The sequence below is a fragment of the Myiozetetes cayanensis genome, unplaced genomic scaffold, assembly GCF_022539395.1.
Source record: "Myiozetetes cayanensis isolate MyiCay16 unplaced genomic scaffold, myiCay2020 scf7, whole genome shotgun sequence".
In the NCBI taxonomy this organism is placed as follows: Eukaryota; Metazoa; Chordata; class Aves; order Passeriformes; family Tyrannidae; genus Myiozetetes; species Myiozetetes cayanensis.
Genome location: NW_026087964.1, coordinates 5,720,468 through 5,739,261, shown reverse-complemented (window position 1 = coordinate 5,739,261; position 18,794 = coordinate 5,720,468). Strand labels below are relative to the sequence as shown.

Sequence of the window (18,794 nt, the reverse complement as noted above, 5' to 3'; positions counted from 1 at the left end):
ATTTCAGCCTTTTAAGCACAGAGTTACTTGGTCACAGCACGGTCTTTGGTGTGCCACTGAAATGGTTTTATGGGGTTTTTTAAAAACTTTCAACACCTACATTGACTAGTTTTGTTAAAAAGTACTGTGTGACATTAGCACCACAGACTGGACATGCTAGTGCCTGCACAAACTGTATCCCAGTTTTATTTCATACTTCAGAGACCATAAGGAACTTGAGTGAAAAATAATTCTACTGACATTTAGGGATTCCTTCCCTGTGATCCTGTTTCTGTCTTTGTATTCTAATAATCTCTCTCCAAAGTGAAAAACAGTTCTAGAGCAATCAAAGCTCCTGAGTACATACGAAAGGTACATAGTATATGTTCCCATTTCCAGAATTTATCCATTAAAGAGAAAGCACATAAAATCAACAACCATTTTAGCTGTGACTCAGTTTTAATTACCCCCACATTATGCAACATTTGAACACCTTCGATTTCAAAGGCTATGTTGCATGTTTTGATCACTTACATAAACAAAGTGTGACTAACAGGGAGGCACACTACATTACCCTGCTTGTACAGAACTCATGTTCAAAACCAAACACTCAGTTTTTATACAACCGAAGTGCAAGAAGCCTATTTAATTATCTATTAAGGCTGGTTCAGGTGTACAATCATATAAAGAGCACTGCTAGATGACTGCAACCTTTCAAAAGTTTCTTTACTTCACCAGAATTCAGCTTCAACTAGAAACTCCACGTAAGAACTACAGCTGGTCAGAGCTCAGTATATTAAGCACATATGGAACCAAGGAGAACAACTATTCCTTGACCATACACTGAGTTAGAGAGAAACACAGATGATCCTCCTGGAGCACTTTAGCAACTGCCACACTTTTCCCAAAAGCAAAAACCCCAACACTGAGGATCTCATTAAGCCCATCTTCAACTTCACACCTAGAAAAGCTACAACTTTGACTCCTAAACCAAGAAAAAGATTCTTAGAACCCACCTTATCTAGGGATCAATGAATATTATTTTTTTCATTTTCATGAAGTCTCTTCCAGCTGTTACAACTACAGTAAGGTGCAAGCACTTCCATAACTCAGGTTAGTTCAACAAGCTAAGATTTCATGTAGGACAATTCAAAGTTAACAGTGTCTTACGAATAATCATCATCTCAAGGTCTTTTGAAGAATAAGATTCTGGGACCCTTCCATAATTATACCTTTATATTCCTATTGCAAACAGCATACAAATCTAATAGCTTCCTGTGCATTCAAACTAGCATTGAAAAATCCTGCACAAAACAGAATTAATATTCTTTAAAGTGATATATACCTATCCACCAGCTCCTTCATTCCTTCTTTATCTGGTACCAACGACTGGTCCTGGTCATCTGCCAAAGGGGTCCCAGCTTGGCGATATATACACCGAACCATGTATCTGACTTCTGACCAGTAATTCTGAAGCTGCTGAGGTTCACGTTCAGGCTCTGCTGAATTTTCTCTGCACATCAAGACAAAAATAATTATTTGGTACACATCACACAGGTGTACTGATTCCTACTATTCTGGAAAAAAACTCCACAAAATACATCTGAAAATGCCTAAAAATAAGGTAAGAAACTGGATACACGCAGCCATTTGTAAATGACTGTTACTGTCAGACAACCTGCATAAAGGAGTTTAGGCACACACCTAAAACAAGCCACAACAGTGCCCTCAGTCTGACCGCAGTCACCACACTGCTGAGTCTGAGCTCAGTTCTTACCGGCGCTCATTACAGGCCTCACAGTTGCACGCTATGTCTGAAGGAGAGGAATTGCTAAGATCTGCAGCAGGCACTGTCTGTGCACCCACGGTTATTCTGCCTCCTCCTACAGATTCCTGCTGTGATCCACTGTTTCCAAGAGGCATGTGCAAAAGAAAATCTTGGCTCTGAAAGAAAAAAAACAAAACCAAAAACAAACAGCCTTCAGTTTGTAAGGTCTGAAATGCTAGTGGTAATTCTTGGTGCTGCACATATTTTGGGGGACACTCAAACAAGTATGAAGAATTTATCTACAAAAAGCCTAATAAATGTAGGAGACGGGATGAGAAAACCAATGATACAGAGTTTCATTTCTAATAACCAAAGGTATGTTGGTTATAATTATCACCTTTATGTACTTCAGCATAAACAATGAACTAAGCTAAAGGAAGGCTTGCATCATCCACGCTTAATCATAAGCCAGTAACATCTCTGCAGTCTCCATTTAACAGTATGTTTGGCTTTCGGAGTTTAACAATCCCTTCTAGCAAAAATCATTAAATCTCCTTGTTTGTAGCAGCCAGACATAGCACCTCATGGCAGGGGATGTTAGAAAGCTGCAGTCACTGGGAATGATGTGACCTCCTGTGCCCAGCACTGCCCAGCACCAGCAGGTGACAGAGACCTCTCGCCCAGGACTGCTGGGATTTTTGTCACCAGTTTCTCTCCCTCCTCTGTGCTCCAGCCCCAGCTCATGCCATCCTTCCCCCCTGCACCCTCCCAAGGCTGCCACCAGCTTTCTGCAGCACCAGGCAGGGACCTCTCCCACAACAGCAGCATGACTGAAAAGGTATTTTTGTGCCCCAAATTCTGGATCGGGATGCAGACAAGGAAAAACAAACCTGCAAGCATTTGCTACCAAGAAAAGTAACGAGAGCAACAGCAAACTGAACACAGGAGCATCTATTGCAAACCACTTGCACTCTTGGCTTGCAGTGAGTGGTAACTCACTAAATTTTTTTAGATAATTTTGGGGTTTTTTCCCAGCTGGCTTCTCAAATTTGGCTGGTTACCAAATTCGCTTAGGTCTTTTTTAAGTCAAGCTTCCAGACCTAAAAACCACTTTGCTGTTTGCTTTTAAAAATTCCCCTTTAAAAAAGAAAACAGTCACCAAATTAAAAAAAAATGCTGTAAATTTTTATTTCATCTGGAGTATCTGTAACTTAAAATGTTTAGGAAGCAATTCCTGCTTTTCCTGTACTTGCAGAACACTTATTTTTTTTACTAATTCACTAGTAGAGCTTAAATAAGTCATAAATTTTGACTTATTTAAATAAGTCAATATTAAAATAAATATCTTTATTTAAATGCATTATTAATATTTAATAATAAAAATATTTAAATGATTTTTGACTCAGTCTTGCACAGTCTTGCTGTGCTTTGAACTCTCTAGGATGTGTTTACCATCTTAATACCAGTATAATTTCCTCAGATATAATCTCTTGATTAATTTTACTACCCTTGTTAATAGGAAGGATATCTGTAAACACGAGATGTATACAAGTGATATGCTCTTAAATTTTCCTCACGAAAACTATGTTGTGTGCTTTTAACTTGAGCTTAACAACATACACTATACAATCTTTCTTCACGCTGATTTATTGAAATAAAAATCTGTATGTGCCTATGGGCACAGCCTGTTAGTTCTCTGCAAGGAGATGTCAGCTGGAATCTATAATACTTCCAATTATCCCAAGTGTGTGGCTTCCCAAATCAGCCAGATGATTTGGTTCTGCAGTATGGCATAGTTTACTTCTAATGAGGTTTTGCTGGACCTGTCAATGAACTTTTAGTATCTTTCTGCTACACTGAGCACAGTTGAGCACAGTTCACACGAGGCTGAATTCACGACTCAAAATATTAGCACCATGTATTAAAGTGGTGTTTGCAGTGCTATGAAGAATAGGAAATTGTTACATGCATACTAGGCAAAGTTGTGCTTCCTTATTAAAACAATATAGGAAAGACAAGACTGCAAATCTCCGAGACACAGGGAAGTGTCAGTGCAAGTGCAGTGACTCCAGAACACTGCTGAAACAACAAGGAATACTCAGATATTTTACCTCACAAAGAGGGAAAAACACACCACAAGCAGACAGTATAGGAAAAAGTGTAATGAGTAAGGTCACATTTGTAAGAGTAGAAAAAGATGAGTTTAATTAAAGGGAGTAAGGACGAAGTTCGAGATCCGCTGAATTAAAAGGCAAAAAACCAGTAAGAAACAGATCTAAACCTTGCTCTACTCGAAAATCCAAACTCAGATTCAGAACTCCGCATTTTCAAAACAACTCGCTTGTTCAGTTCACCTCGCAGCAAAACCAACTCAAGATCTCCTAAAATGCTTCCTAAGCTTTTACAGTTTAAGTGATTCCAAAGCACGAAGTGCCATTCAGCCCATAAGAACACATCATCTCAGTGAGCGAACTGAAGTGCTTGAACTTACCACAAGAGATTGCTCTATTGTAGCGTGCCTCTCCTCCTTTTCCACTGTTCTTCGACAGTCTGGACACACCCACAGTGGAAGATGCAGCATATTGTTTGCTTTTGGAGATGTGGAAAGTGCTGTTTTGCTGGAATTTTTTATCCCGCTCTCTGAAAGCGAAGCATCTTTTCGTTCACTTCTACAAAGAAGACAATGCTCGCCAGTTGTATAGGGTGCCCTTTGGCCCAAGCCAAAGGTAAATGGTGTCTGCAAACAAGCATGTTGATAGGTAACTGGTTATTGAGAGAATGCACACCAGAAAAACTTATTCTGAGATTTGAAACAAACAAACAAACAAAAACACATCCCCGCCCCAAAGTACAACACACATATTTTACTAGTCACTATTAAATGGTGAATATTTGGAGTGTCCCAAGATCAAACACATCAGTCTCAATATCCATAAGGCAAAGTAGGAACAGTCAGACTATGAATACGTTCACATTTAGAAAAAGATGTTTTCAGGGAGCATGGACCACAGCCTTTCCCTCTAAAACAATTCAGCCTAGATGCAATAATCTAGTAAGTGAAATTAAAAAGCGATAGTACAATTCCTTTTACTGTTGTCATCATTACAGATAAAAAGAAAAATAGCTGCTCTTTGAAGTTCTGTGTAACCTCTTTTCTAGTACTATGTGAAAAGAGACACTTCCAGCTTCGCTTATTACAAAATAAAAGTATAAATCAGTTTAAACAAAACCCATCAGCAGGGTCTTAAAATCCACTATCATCTATTGAATACCGTAGACTCAGTGACTTAGGGGGACAGAGACAGTTCAAAACCTAAACTCTCTTCCAAGATGCTACTGCATATGAAACCACAGTTCAGCCATAAAACACTGATAATTCACCAAGTCTAACAGTGAAAAACAAGCTGGGCAGCACAAGACAAAGAGAACCCAACTTTACCGAACATAAGTGAAACTGAGATGAAAGGGACAAAAACATGGCAGAATCACAGATTTGCCCCATTATATTGCACCTCTGCCTTAATTAGCAACATCTGTGTAGGCCTCAACATCATGAAATTCTTTTTCAAAGAAAAAGCAAAATTTAAATAAGTAATTCAAACATCCTTCTCAATACTGCTCCAACCTCAATACTAACAAAAATAATGCTTTAAAGATCTTGTAGGGCTGAAATGCACAAAATCTAGAACAGTTCTTTAGGTCAAAGGACTAGTTCAGGCTAAAAGAGAATTCACTAACACTCTTCTTCACAGCAACAACAAATCAATTCCCTATTGCTGACACCTAATGAAAAACAGCAGAACATTACAAACTCTGATTTTTGTGTTCTTCACATTTGTAAAACTGAGAGACTCAGCAATATGGAAAGAAAAACTAATCATCCTTGACATAAAAAAGACACACTGAATTCATCTCCACAAGTATCTTCCCATCTTTCAGAAGTTCATGAGAAATTTAGCAAATTTAGTAAAAACAGTTAATCCCTTTACTTATGGATGCCACTTCCAGAATTCACACCTAGGGCAGGAAAAAGAACACCATCTCTCAAGGAGTCTCCTGCAGGTTTGCAGAAAACCTTCTTATTTGGGAAGATTCACTGTGCCCCCTGAAAGGCTGGGACTGACCAAATCCTTTGTTGGCTCTACAAGCACGAACAGATTTCTCAGGTTAAACATTCCACTTGGCTGCCCTGCACTCAACTGCAGATCTTCTTAATGCCTGCATGCAGGAGGTCATGGCTGCTCACAAAACCCCTGAAAGTTTCCTTCCTAGAATAAATTTTTTTGAAGCCAGATTAAGGCCCTGTTGGAATGATGATCATAGCTATTGCAGGCAGATCCTTCAGAACATTATCCGAGGACATCTTCCAACAAGTAGGAAGAGCAGAGGAAAACACAAAAGTTCAGAAGTTAGGACTAGTTCTAGGACTCCTCAGAAGTTAAGATGATGGTGTGTAATTTGCTTAAAGCTGCATCACAATTATCATAAAAGCCACGGCAAACACAGAAGGAACAACAATCTTCATTCTGACCAACTCACAGACTCAGGAAAACCCTAACAATTTCCCCACTGGGCCCATATTTACGACAGATATGAAGTTTAAATTAAAGCACTTGGTTCCTAGAGCACAATGCACATCATGAATGAAACTTGATCTAAGTAGTTTATTTCTAACAAAACTGACAGCTGGAACTTTGACAAAATCTAGAGCAAAGCATCTCAGATACCTGCTATAGCTCCTTCATGCTAAAATGCAGCTATGAATTGCAGTTTCTTAGTTATTTAAAAGATGATGAATGCAGTGACTGTTCATGTGACCTTTTCACCAGGAGCAGGAGCAGTAAACTCTTCCTGGATTAGATGAGCTTGGAATTAGGTCACATACACATTTGTATGTGTCTTCAGTGCAATCAGAGCAAAGTGTACATTTTGAGAAATGCGAGATAGTTTTCCACTAGTCAAGCTTCAAAAAATGTGGGATGAATCTCTACAAGAAAACACCCAGTCTTTCTCTCTGAAACATGTTCAGATATAACATTCATAAATGAAAGCTGGAAGTAGGACAAGTTGGAACAGAAATAACTGCATCTCTGCTACGTATTTAGATTTATTTCCAAGAATAACTTTATTACCATAAAACCGCACAGATTTTTTTTTTGGAAGATCCATGTGCAACTTCAAGCATATTATAACAATAAAATTTTACTTAAAAAAAAAAAGCTTTCATTGCTCTTTAAAGCTTGATTATTGAAATTATCAGAAACTGACTTCAGCTGGCCAAGTCCCAACCTCAAACAGAATGCATTTTTTGAAGAGTTTGCTCTAGTATGTTTAATACTGTTTAGTATTTTCTGCCATTAGTAAATAATTCTGCTATCATATACACTCACAAAATTTGCCTGTGCTTACCTGAGAAACACCTGTGAACTCTGATCCAACAGTACTGTCTGTAAACTGTGTACCATTTAGTGAAACCTGGAAAAAATTAATAATGGGTTGGTAACCATAGTTGAGTTTAATGCTAAAAGACTGTTAAAAAAATTACACAAAACCTTCCCCTGTATTTGAGGGTTGATAAAATAGCTTTTGAAACTTGAATGACTATTTGGTTGCAGAGATGGAAAACTCCTTTTCTTTTGTATTAAAAGTTCTGCAGATGCAAAGTTTGCAATTTATGGATTTTAAACTTTTGCATAGTAGTTGTTTTACTAGCAACTTTGAGGTGAAAGAACTGATACAGGAACACAGAAAACTCATAAGCAAACTTACGTTTTTCTTTCAGTATTTGATTGTTCGTGATTAGCTTTTAAACTTCTATTGTGAATTGAAACAATTAAAAGATTTTTGCCTTTTGAAAGTCGAATACAATGCTACTCAGAAAAACATGCAGTATTAAGCAGGAAGAGTATTCCACAGCAAGCCTCCAAAAGCCACTCAGCTGTTCCACTGCAGCAGCTTCCTTCCTGCCCCAGGTTATAACTCCTACAGAAACCTCCCAGATCTCCTCTACTCCAGTGTTACAGAGACCACACCAGGCAGCAACGAAGCACCTTTCACAACCCCCAACTGTTCTCACACAGCATTTTTTGAAGACACTAAATCAAGAGTAAAGTTAAGACAACACAGTAACTCAAGCCAGTGAAAATGAAGAGCCCAGATCACACCAACTTGAATAAAAAGCATTCGATTAAAAACAGTGGGAAAGGGGAAATAAAGTCAATTATTTTATTCTTTATTTCCCTTCTTCTTGAGCAGTGGTTGAGCTCTGGGATTTGAGACATCATTTTACCTCATGCCTCTGTTCCACCTTCCACATGTTTTTTTGCTAACCTCTTTTTACCCTCCAGTTTTCCACCTCCTGTTGTCAGATATTAATATCTCTACGACTTCTCTAAAGACCGTGATAAAAAGCAGTCTGCTTAATGTAGGACCCCCCACATTTTGTTTGTTGTATTCACAGAGGTCAGAAAATGTTTCTGCCCTGCTACCAAACCACGAACTCCGACTGGAGCCTTCTTCAGTACAAAGGAGCATCCTTCAGTTTTACACATCCACAGAATTACCAGCTGCTCAGTTTAGAGACAAGGGGATTATTGCATAGCCATTGTCTCCAGCTAGTTTTTTTCAAAGGTAAAAAAATAATTTCAAATCACTGCTAGAGCAAATACAAACAAGAAACCACACAACTTCACTTATGTACCCTCTGCTATGTTTCCAGAGAAGGTATTTAAGAAAAAAACCCCTCATATGCAAGCCAAGCATCTCAGATCTAAAATTATGGGAACAAAAATGCTGATGTGGAACAAGTTACCTATTTTTTCCAGAAAGTGGAAAAAATAAAGGTTTTTTTAATTAAAAGAAGTCTTCTTGACCAAGAAAAAATATCCTCCAGTCTGGAGGGTCCACTGGTTTTTGGCATGCATATGTATTCAAAAACCAAGAAACCAGTAAGAAAGATCAGAATGAAATTGTTATCTGCAGCTAAAATTTTATATATTTCTTTGAAAATTAATAAAGAGGCAAGTTTATCCAATATTATTAAGGGAGTACATGTACCTTCTTTACATTCAAGAGAGTGGTAATGAGAAATGCATGAGCCATCACACTGAAACATCCAGGCACTGAGTGTCCAAGCTAAAAGCAGTCAGAAATGTTACAAAAGCAGAGACAAAAACAGTGGGAGGTTTAGTTACCCACTAAATGTCACAAGAAGCCAAGACAAAATTACTGAACATCAGGAACGACTGCTTCATGGAATGAGTTGTCACGCTGCTAACAAAAGAAAAGACATCTCTCGATCCTAAGCACTGTGCAGAATTTGCTTAAAAATATTAGTGAAAACCCCCCCACCCGAATTTAGTAGTGACCTAAATATCTGCAGGAGGAACAAACACCAAGGAGTTTAAAGAAAGGAAGTGGATAAACAGGAGGAAACAAAGAGAATCATCAAAAATTAAGTGTCTGTAGGCAATGAGATGTCAGACATTGTATGGGAGGCTTAGAGCAAACACAAAGATCACAAAAAAGACTTAAGTGGGGATGAATAATGACGGGACAGGCAAGGGAAGGAGATGGCTAAATAACATATTAGAGAAAATATTAGAAGAATCTTGTAGAAGTTGTCCAAATGGGGCTCACACAATAGCAAGCTAAAAACAGACTGAGAAAGAAAAATTACAATGAGACAGTCCCACAAATAATTTAAGGAAGAAAAAGAAGTATAAAAACTACAACTGAATCCCTTCTCAAGGCATATAAGGAGCAAGGAGCAGTAAGTAGCCTGTGAGGATCTCTAAAGCTAAGGTAAGTAAACAAATAGAAGCACTAAAAATGCTTAAAAAGCTACGGTCGCAGCAGAAACACCAGATTTATTTTTTGTATGTTCACTGTGGAGAAGCTTAAAGATATTCTCCCAGTGAAAGGCTTCTTTATGGAAGATGGATTAGAGGATCTGTTTCAAAGCAAGCACTGCTAGAAAAAAAAGCAGTACAGAGAAAATGGACAAGTGAAAAATTAGCAAACCACCAAGAGTGGATGACATTCAGCCAAGAGTCCTAAAGGAGCTCAAGGACATTATAGTTGCACTAACAATTTCAGTATGTTAATTCTTGCTTTATACTTCACCAGCACTAGAGGAGCAGATGATTTTTTAAATTATTTATTTATGAAGCTTTCAGAGACCTAGGGAACTGCAGTTATCCAAAGCCTATAGCAGGGAAGTGCCTGAGACGACAAAGTTAACTATCAGCATCAAATTCCACATGTAACTAAGGAGACTGGAAGAATGGCAGAAGGACCTTCCAAGATCTAGTTACTGGGCCATATGTTTACAGATATAACTCTGTGTGCTGAGAATTAAAGTGGAAGTCACAAGCTAGACAGCTGTCACTTCTGGATAACCCTTTTTTTTTTTAATTAAAGAAAACTTATTTTTACAGTCCTGAATATCCTTTTAAATGATTTTAAAGTTTTATGGTTTAAAAATCTATTTTGTGAGGGTGAATGCCAGAAGAAAGGCTGACATGGATCATGAGGAAAACGTAAATCTCAAGAAGAACTCTCCAACGTAATGAAGTGCGTGTGTGAAATCTTCCTGTTCTTGCTATAAATGGTATTTACAATGGAAGAGATATAGGGAAATATATCCTGTATTTCTTAGAAGGTGCTGTCACACTAACTCACCTTCTTGAAAACACTGATTTTCTGGAGGCATGCATCATTTTGGCCCAGTGTAATTCATACCAAAAAGTGCGAAGAAGGAGAAAATCACAGCTTAAACAATACTGCTTGATTGCAGCAGAATGACCTTGAAGAACCAGTTGAGCAATTAGAAAATAAGCACTCAGAGGATGCCATAATTCGCTCTAATAGCCTGCCGCTATCGAAATCAGACCTTCAGGAGGCTCAGTGACATATTACCAGACAACACACCCCCATCCTTCTCCCAGCTGAAGCCTTGTGAAGCCACAAACATCATGGAAGTGAGAGTGATACAACGTTCTCAGGAGAGCTCAGGAAAAGAAAAGCACAGGAAGGAAATTTAGATTTGATGCATCATCACTGAACCCTAAACAGTTTAACAGAAATGTGACACTCAAAAAAAAAAAAAAAAAAAAAAGGTAGAATTTAATACAATTTCTCCTGGGGAAAACCAGCAAGGATATACTGCACTGATTTTTTCAGGAAAGGTTTTGATTTCTTAGGAATGACAGACTAGGAAACAAATCAGCTACCAAGGGACAATTCAGGCTACACTTCATTCTACAAGGTCCTAATATAATAGAGATATTCCACACCACTTGAATTAATTACCTTATTTTTATATAGGGAGGTAAAAAATTAAGTTTGTTGAAAGATCTGTGTCTGACTAACACTAAAGAAAGGTACTGCACCTAACCCTGCTACCCCCTCAAAACCCATCCAGATATCTCATCCATGCCACTTGCTCTCTGCCTGCATTTCTGTGCCAAAACCCATCTGCCACAGCTGTTCTGTGCTGAGCCCCCTCCCAGGCACTTCCCGGCAGTGAGCACACCCCAGCACTGCTCTGCAGCTCCTCAGAGCAGCTCTGCCTCGCTCCCACCGCTGTCATCCAACACCTTTTGGGAGGCAGCGGTCTCAGGTGCCCCTCCCCGGCGAGGATCCCCCTTCCCTGGCTAGGATCCCCCTCCCCGCAGCCCGAGTGAAGCTCCAACTTGGGCGCTCTCCAGTCTCAGGCCGAGCTGTTCCTCTCCTCTCCCAGACACAGCTCTAAATCGGTCACAGAACTGCTGCTGGCAGATGAGTGATGCTTACAAAATCCTAAGTGACTCTCAGATATGAAGAACGATTTCTTCATGTATTTAGTTCAACCGAATAGCAAACTACCCGATTTCAGTAAGTGAAAATTTAGGATCCTTCCCTCCCTAACACAAACTGATTTAAGGATTAGCCACTGTAAAAGTCAAATGCATGGATGAGAGGAAAAAATGATGATAAAATGCATAAGAGACAGGTTTAACAGTAGGTAACAAACAAAATCTGATGCATGATACCCCTGGATTGTAAGACCTGGAAAGACACACGGGGGGGAGGATTATTCTACACATGCACTGTAGTTCTCCCTCTCCATTCTCTAGCACCAAGCACTGTCAGACAGCACAGCGTGTCTGCTGGCCAGACCTCTAGCACATGGAAGTTTGGGTGTTGGTTTGCTTTAAACACTGCTCCTAAACACCACCAGTAGTGACCGTAGCCTCTGCAGTTACAATAGTCCCTGCACAACGTGTATTACAGCAATGAAGAGTTACTATGATGTGAAAATCAGCTGTAAACTATCAACACTTATCCCTTCCTTAATCCTTTTCTAAGTCCACATTATACCCAGTTAACATCTGGTACAATCCAGTTTTTCAGAGGAGGAGCAAACTGCAACAGATCTGATACTTGGCACTGTCATCCCTCTTGCCTATGAGATTTCATTTATTTCAACATTCTGATTATTTTTAACCTGCTTTAAGAAACCCAGGAAGGTTTTTAAAGGCACTGGTAGTACACACTCAAGAGACTAAGCAAAGTACTGTCTGGTTTCTCACAGAAGAGGCTGCCTTTACCACACTCTGGACACACCAGTTCCACGCACCACATGAAAGCAAAAACAAACTCACCCACCAAAATACCGTAAGCCCTGAAAGGTATCAAATACTGCAAAGCCAAAGCAAAACAAAGCATATGCCCAATAAAGCAGAACGTGCTCTACAAAAAACACTGTATTCCATTATTTTTTCATGAAAGTGTCTGTTGTTAAGGGCAGTCTTAACACTGAAAGAAATGGTCCAGGGAGGTCTTGGAAAGAGATGAATGGTCATGCAGAACTACTCAGGAATCCCCTTAGAGAGGACGACCACGTTATTACTGGAGCTACAGGTGTATTTATGGCCAAGAGATGCAGAAGTGCCCTCTGACACAGAGTGCCTGGGCCTGATGTTCTGTGGCTGGGCTGGCCCAAGGTCATTGAAAGTCCCTGTCCATGGTAATGAAAGTCTGACACCCAAGTGGCAGATGAACAGGAAACTCTTCCAATAGGAGGCCAGACAGAAGTCTGTGGAGCTCGTGCTTTTCGTTTTTAAATAGCCCCCAAAAGAACTAAAGCTTCTGCAGAAGGAAAACATGACCTCTTAGAAAAGCATACCAAAATGATATTTTAAAAAAGATTAAATGGAAGAATTTTCTTCCTAACACTGGAGTAAGGAGAATGAAAAATTAACACACCCAAGAGCAGGCAGGAAAATAATCGGCAATATGCAACACATTTCCAGGTTCATTAGCATAGCAACACTCAAGAAACTCAAGCAGCTATCAGAGTCTATTATTATTGTTTTAGAGGGGAAAAAAAATATCTTTCTACATCATTTGCAGAAAATTTCATTGCAAAGAGCTTTTAATCAGTAGATTGAAAATAAGTAAATGTTTGATGGGCAACAGTGAGAAGTTTGGAGGTTCCTACTCCAAACATGGTTGAAGTGTTATGGAGTAATGAAACACATCTTGGAGGGAGTAGGGTGTGTATGTGAACAAAGACCACCAAATATTTTTATTAACTATAAAGGTACAAGATAAGCAAAGTACCATAGTACCACTCCCTGAGGTAGGAGTGCTTTGTTTATGAAACTGACATAAACATTTAATTTTTCTTGTGATAATCACACCTCTCTAGTGACACTGAACAGAATGCAGTTACACTTCCTAATACACACTTGCCAGGCAGTCTCAATATTACAGGAGAGACAGTGACAGATAAAGTGATTATTGATTAGCTGCAAATGTCACCAACAGGGAAAGTTGTGAAGGTTTCTGACACAAAATCCTCTATTTTACCAAGGATGCTGAAATACCAAATAAAAACCAGAGAAAGCAAAGACAGGGTGATAATCATTGAAGTTCATATATCCATTTTAAGGCAGCCAACACCTGATCTGCCCAACTGATTAATTTTGCAGACTATCAATTCATTTAACCAAGCATGCTGTCCTCGGCATCAATATTCACAAACACCTAAATTATCCTTTCCCAGCCCGGCCTGCATTACTTTAGTGTAGTCCACACTCTTGAGATTGAAAACTTTTCAGTGAATAAAAACATACCCATAAACAAGTCAATGATACCAGAAGTCAGTCCCTTGGTACGTATTAAAAAAGCTCCTGGACTACATCCAATTTCAGAGGACGTTTAAATCTTTATGCCAATTATCAGGGATATAGAAAAGTGAAGGCTGCAGAAGTTCCAACATTCAGACTACGTATTTAAAATTTTTGATATTACTCTCAAATAAAATAGATAAACTATTTTTTAGGTCTGAAATAATTAAGTAGTAGAAGAAAGAGAAGTTGCCAGATGCTGAACAGTCAAGAGTAAAGCATTAGTGAGAAGCCTGGCAGAGGCTCCAGAGGGCAAAATCCCTGCACATCAATACAGAGAACGTGTCGACTCAACCTGTACTTATATTGGTATCTAACACTAAACATATTTATGCTCAACAGCTACTGTACTTAACAGAAATCATTAACATCATACCAGAGAGCTCAGTCAAATACATACCCTCAACAATCTGTTCTGATGTAGAAACAGGCCTAAACACCCCCTCAGAAGCCAAGCAGCTCAGCAGGACCCGAGAGCACAGTGCCCTCCCAGTCACTGAGGGTGTTTGTGGAAGCAGATCTGCTGCAGAACACCACGTGAGACACCTCAACCAGCTGTGACAGCCAACATGTTACTGCTCTATGTACCACCTTGTGTACAGACATCTGGATGGGGCAGGTTAGAAATCCTGTGACCATAAAGCACACCAGCCTGTTGTGTCCCACTCCCTCCATCATGCTCAGCCAGCAGGAATTATGTACTTACTCAAGGGTTAAACACAGGAAATGCTGGCACTAGGAAAAGATTATTCGTCTAACTCAAGAATTCATACTCATTTTGTTTGTAAAGACAAGCAAAAGACAGGAAAATGCTGAGCAGAGAGCACAGTGTTGCACTCAGTTACAAACCCAACTCCATGCGACAAACTAACGAGGCTCTTGTCAAACAGGTCACTCATTTAGCCCTCCAAAAGGCAAAGTATGACATTACTTCATATTATGAAAAATCTGTTAAGTGTTTTTAAGATAATATTTGGCAATAGTCATCGTATTAAACCAAAATGAGGTACTTGCTATCCAGGAATCTCCACAGAAAATGTTTATGAGCAAAATGCTTTCTATCTCTTTTGACCTGTGCTACTGCCCAAGTAAACCTTGTGAGATCCAAGGTTAATCCCTCTTTAGCCAATATAACTGTCTTCTTATGTGAATAATGAGGAAAATTACAAACAAAATCAACATTATGAGACTTCAATAATTTTAGTGACACTCCTTCTGCAATTTTAATATTTTTTTTAATGCAATAACATTGACTTCCAGTGTTTTCTTTATTAAGTAAAATCAGCCACTACAGAATCTGACTAACCTGAAAGACAGGTTCTCTGAAGGCTTCCCTTCTTCCACAAGGTATTATTATTAAAACTTATCACCTGGTTTTAAATAAACATAACACTACCTTCATGGTTCAGGAAAAGCTATTCCTAAAGTAAATTGCTGATGTCAAACAAGCTGACAAGCTGAGGGTGAGGAGGCTTAATCTAGAAAGCTCGATCTACCTTGCATGTAGATAAGGCAAGTGTACTATGAATGGCTCAAAACCCCAACATTATTCCTCTCCCCACACCCTCAAGATATCAAACCTGATTTGCCTCTTTTCCAACAGTGAAATCCTTTAAGACCTTTGATACTAAGTCAAAATGTCAAAGAAGTTTTCAACAGAAACTGAAATTTCAAGTTACACTTTTTTAAATTCCTCTACATAAACTGAACTTGCATAATGACAAAGGCTTCAACTGGGAAAAGTATCATCACGGGGCAGGAGGGGGGAGGAGGAGGATAAATCACCTGCACACAGTCCTGTTCTTCAACATAAGCCATAATATTAGTAGTCATAGAAAGTTAAAAGCATCTAATTCCCCATGGTTTGGAAAGGTGCTGGTCATGCACTCTTAGCATCTGCTGGATCAAATACACGGATACCGTTTAAAACTCTGTGCAAAAAGTATATGTAATTAAGGTTTTGTTTTGTTTGTATGACCAGATGCACAGAAAGACCTCAAAACTGGAGTAGGGAGGAAGGAAATCAGACAGCACTGAACAGTGCAGAAAAGGAAGAAAACCAGTTTTCTAATTCTGTTCTTCAAGACTGAAGTCCTCTGAAAATCAGTAAAACGCCACTTCTGGTGGATTTACAATAAACTGATTATTTAGCTGATGTATGTTTTTTTTCCTTTGAGGCCTCAGTGCCAAAATAAAACAATTCTAACTGTAGTACAATAATCAGAATAGACTGAAGTCCAACAGCTACTTAAAATTCACAAACCCATCAAACCTGGACTGACAAAAAGCCTTACTCAGAAACACAGCCATCTAAAGTAACACGACCTGTGCTGCAAATAAAGGTGCCTGAAGCTCCCCAGGGAAAGTTTTTTTTCCTCAGTATTACCTCAGAAAGATGACTTTGAAGTAGTACCTTGAAAAGAAGACAGATATTGTTATTCTGTAATGAGTTTTAAGGAAGCAATGTCTATATTCTGTGCCATTCCTCCCACACATTCTTCAATAGCACACTCAGTTTTTCTTTTAGTTGAATCAATCTAAAATACATCCTTCAGGAAATGAGCACCTGTTAGGAAATAAGGAGTTCACAGGTTATAGTGCCACAATATGAAAATGTCAGCACACAAAAAAAAGCTGTGATCTCTACAGGAACTATGAAGAATTCATAATCCAAAATTAAAAAGATGGAATTTTGATCTGTATCCCATTACAAGACAGAATGATCTACAATCATTCAACTTTTTAACCAGAAGTCAAAGCAAGGGTGTACTCAAAGAAGAGGGTTTTTCACCTATTTTGCTTTACTGAACAAGGTCAGATTACTTCCTTGGACGTTAATTTGAATGATGCAGACCTTAACTATTCATTCCACAAAACTTGCAGATGGGTAATACCCATTCCTACCTCAACCACTGCAATAAAATTCCTCTCTCTTTCTTCTGGTTTAAAAAGGCTCATGTGGCAACTAATCACTATCAAATAATACTCTAAGGACAAAGAAATTAAGAAACAGACAGTCACTTTGCAGAACGAAGTGTACAGACCCTACCAGAAGTCCTGCTGCATTCTCCAGATACTCAATTCTGTACTGAATTCCACTATTAAATACAAACCTAAGCTGTAACTAAGAAAAATAGCTAAGCACTGTCTGGCACATGATGTCATGAAATTTGTCGTGACAAACGCCAAAGATCTTCCTGAATTAATTCCTGCTTGGGTGCTTTTTCCATAGGATATGATCTAGGATAATTCCTATTTGAAAAATGCAAGTAGCAAATAATCTACCTAAATAAATATACAGAAATATTACAGCCATTATAATGTAATAAACAATGACACTTCAGCAAAGAAATAATAAAAATAGGAAAAAAATCAAAGCTCTGTGTTTTGAAGTAAAAAATTATATACCAATCAGAAAGCTGCAAACCGTAACATAAGCTTGTGCTCATCTTTGCAGTTATATCTTCATAACTATTTTCTCAAAGAAAAATGGTTTTAAACAAAGCAAAATCCAACAAACTACAATAACTATGAGGCTATCAGCTCTTAAATTGTGTGTAACCAAGAAACTACAGCTTGCCTATACTTGTGCAAGCAATCACTTGGATAAATAAGACCATTTATTCAGATTAAAACCAGCAGCAATTAATACCCTTATCTTCTTTATCTCACATTGCATTGACCTGAAGTACTGCGTGTAAATTGAAGAATATGTTACTAATAATTGGTTATTTTTAAGAAGTATCACCGTGCATATGCATATCTAATGATTTGTACTCATGAGTCCATAACTACTTCTCTTTCATCCTTTTCAACTAATTATTCTTAGTTTACACGTGCAACTGTCAGAATTCTTCAATTCCCAGCTCCCAATCAAGAAATTGCACATCTTAAATGAAAATTAAAAAAAGGAACGCTGACAAGTTTCTCGTGCTGTATTTGCAACCAAACATCCTTTCTGAGATGAATTCTCTATCAAAGACTGGGAAGCGAAGGGGCATTTTGGTACACTAATTAACTTATGCTCATCACTGCGGCTGAGAAAACATGATTCCAAGATGCATCACAATGTTTGCAAGAGACATTGGGAAGTATTAGTGCTGCTTCACAGCCCTCTGGGGGAGACCTCATTTGGTCAACCACCTTCAAGGAACAACTAACTGGAACAGACACGGTGACAGCCAAGCAGGGGTGTCAGCAAGAGGCCTGGCTCGTTTAGCTTAGCCAAGCAGTGGAGTTCTCTGCAGATGTACCGGGGATGGGCAGAAGACAAGAATTAAACTGAGGACAGGGAAGCAGAGTAAAGTGTCCTGGAATACACTCAAACCCAAGGGAAAGCCTATCGGTCACGGCACGAAGGACGCAAAGCAGAACCGAAGATACGATAATGAAGATCTATTTCAAATGGAGCTGGATTAGCTAATGGAAGGCATTTTATGGTGTTTCTACAGACAGGCAGGACCAAAAAAGCTGCCCATATCCCCTCACATTTTTATCACCCTTCACATGGAAAAGCGTTGCGGTCACCCAAATATATCTGCGACTCAGCTGTAATAGATGAGCTGACTTCGTCTTTTGGGTGGTTTTTTCAATTCTATTTGCAGCAGGGGAGATGAAGGGAAATTTGCCTACAGCCATTTTTATAAAGCTCTTACCTACCTTTTAACACAAAAGCAAAAAACCAAAAATATTATTTTAAGTAGAGTGTAAAGGTACGGACAATTTGCAAGCTAAAGCAAACTTGAAAACCTGAAACCAAATTAAAATCATAAGGGGAGGAAATCATGCCTTTTACTGGTGGATGTACAGGAATTAATTAGATCAGAAGAGTTTTCAGCACAGAATTAAATGCTATCACCATCTGATAAGTG

The 18,794-nt window shown here is 38.8% G+C and overlaps 1 protein-coding gene across 1 annotated transcript in view; it reads right to left on the bottom strand.

Moving 5' to 3' along the window:
* FAM193A (family with sequence similarity 193 member A) overlaps positions 1–7,177 on the bottom strand; it is a 44,132-nt gene extending 36,955 nt beyond the window's left edge. Inside the window, 4 exon segments of the mRNA XM_050337971.1 lie at positions 1,325–1,492; positions 1,757–1,923; positions 4,239–4,484; positions 7,157–7,177. Coding sequence (XP_050193928.1) covers positions 1,325–1,492; positions 1,757–1,923; positions 4,239–4,328 — 425 coding nt within the window. The 5' untranslated portion in view covers positions 4,329–4,484; positions 7,157–7,177.
* Positions 7,178–18,794: the final 11,617 nt, after the last annotated feature.